Source organism: Propithecus coquereli, unplaced genomic scaffold (genome assembly GCF_000956105.1).
Source record: "Propithecus coquereli isolate 6110/MARCELLA unplaced genomic scaffold, Pcoq_1.0 Scaffold668, whole genome shotgun sequence".
Classification (NCBI taxonomy): Eukaryota; Metazoa; Chordata; class Mammalia; order Primates; family Indriidae; genus Propithecus; species Propithecus coquereli.
In genome coordinates, this window is record NW_012152707.1 from 83,399 (window position 1) to 84,688 (window position 1,290).

Consider the following 1,290-nt stretch of genomic DNA (forward strand, 5'->3'; position numbering starts at 1 on the left):
TAATTTTTTCTATATATTTTTAGTTGGCCGATAATTTCTTTCTAATTTTAGTAGAGATGGGGTCTCGCTCTTGCTCAGGCTGGTCTCAAACTCCTGAGCTCAAACAATCCGCCCGCCTCGGCCTCCCAGAGTGCTAGGATTACGGGCGTGAGCCACCGCGCCCAGCCCACACAATTTTATTCTTAAATGAAAATACATCTTCGATACTGTTGCCAAATTAATGTTTGGGTATATCTTGCCAATACGGAATGAAAACCAAGAACACTGTGAAAGTTAGGCATAGCTGTGGTAAAACCAGGTCTCTCTAACCTTTTGATCATATATAAGTTTTAAAATAATTACATTGATGCTTTTTAACCTGCCACTTATAATTTTTTAATGTATTGTGTCATTTAAAAATGCTGAGGCAGCTAACATTTAAATAAATCCCTGCTGTTTGGGAATGATGTTTGAATGACAGATGCTGTGAACATATTTGCTAATTTATATGATATTTAGACTGTAAATTGTACACCTATTTAATATATCTTATGTTGATTACTTGGTATTTGAAAATAAGTATATTTTTCTTTTGAGTAGCCTTTTGGAAAAAGTACACTGAATATATTTTCCAGTCATATGTTACTTTCCTAACCTGTACTTACTTAAAAGTCTTCTCATCTGGAGAGTTAAACAGTAGGTTAACCAAAAGTCCAGCAAATCTGACTTTTTCTGTCCCCCATTTTGGTTTGCCCACTTACAACCATCTTTTCTCTGCAAATTTTCCACTTAGTCTATCAAAAATCAATGCTCTGAAAGTTTTATAAAAGGTTCAGCAGTTTTTTGGAGTCTCTGAATGATTACAGCATTCTGTAAATCTGCTTCTTCCAGTGTGAGTGTTTCATCTAGCAATTTGAGGAAAGGAAGAGCTGTTGCCAGGGAAAAGGGAGGACTTCTTTGAGATCCTTGGTACTGTTCAATGAAGTCTTTGATGTGGCTTACCCTGTAAAACAGCAGAAACTATTAATATAATTTTATGAAAAACCGAATTGGCCAATTTAAGGCAATAAGAACATGTAAAGGTATCTGGATATGTCAATACACAGAATAATCAAATTATGATATAATTGGTCATCTGGGCTATCTTTTAAAGGCTGACCCCTAGATATTTGATAATAGTAAGGAATTACTGTTAATTATTGTAGGTGTGATGAAGGTATCATGCTATGTTTTTTTGTTTTTTTGTTTTTTTTTGAGATAGAGTCTCACTCTCTTGCCTGGGCTAGAGTGCCATGGTGTCAGCCTAGCTCA

At 35.3% G+C, this 1,290-nt stretch overlaps 1 protein-coding gene across 1 annotated transcript in view; it reads right to left on the minus strand.

The window, feature by feature from the left end:
- Window positions 1-409: 409 nt before the first annotated feature.
- The window catches only part of UBXN2A (UBX domain protein 2A), a 33,285-nt gene continuing 32,404 nt past the window's right edge, over window positions 410-1,290 (minus strand). Inside the window, exon 4 of the mRNA XM_012660443.1 lies at window positions 410-982. Within this exon, the coding sequence (XP_012515897.1) occupies window positions 784-982 (199 nt within the window). The 3' untranslated portion in view covers window positions 410-783. The remainder of the gene's footprint in view (window positions 983-1,290) is intronic.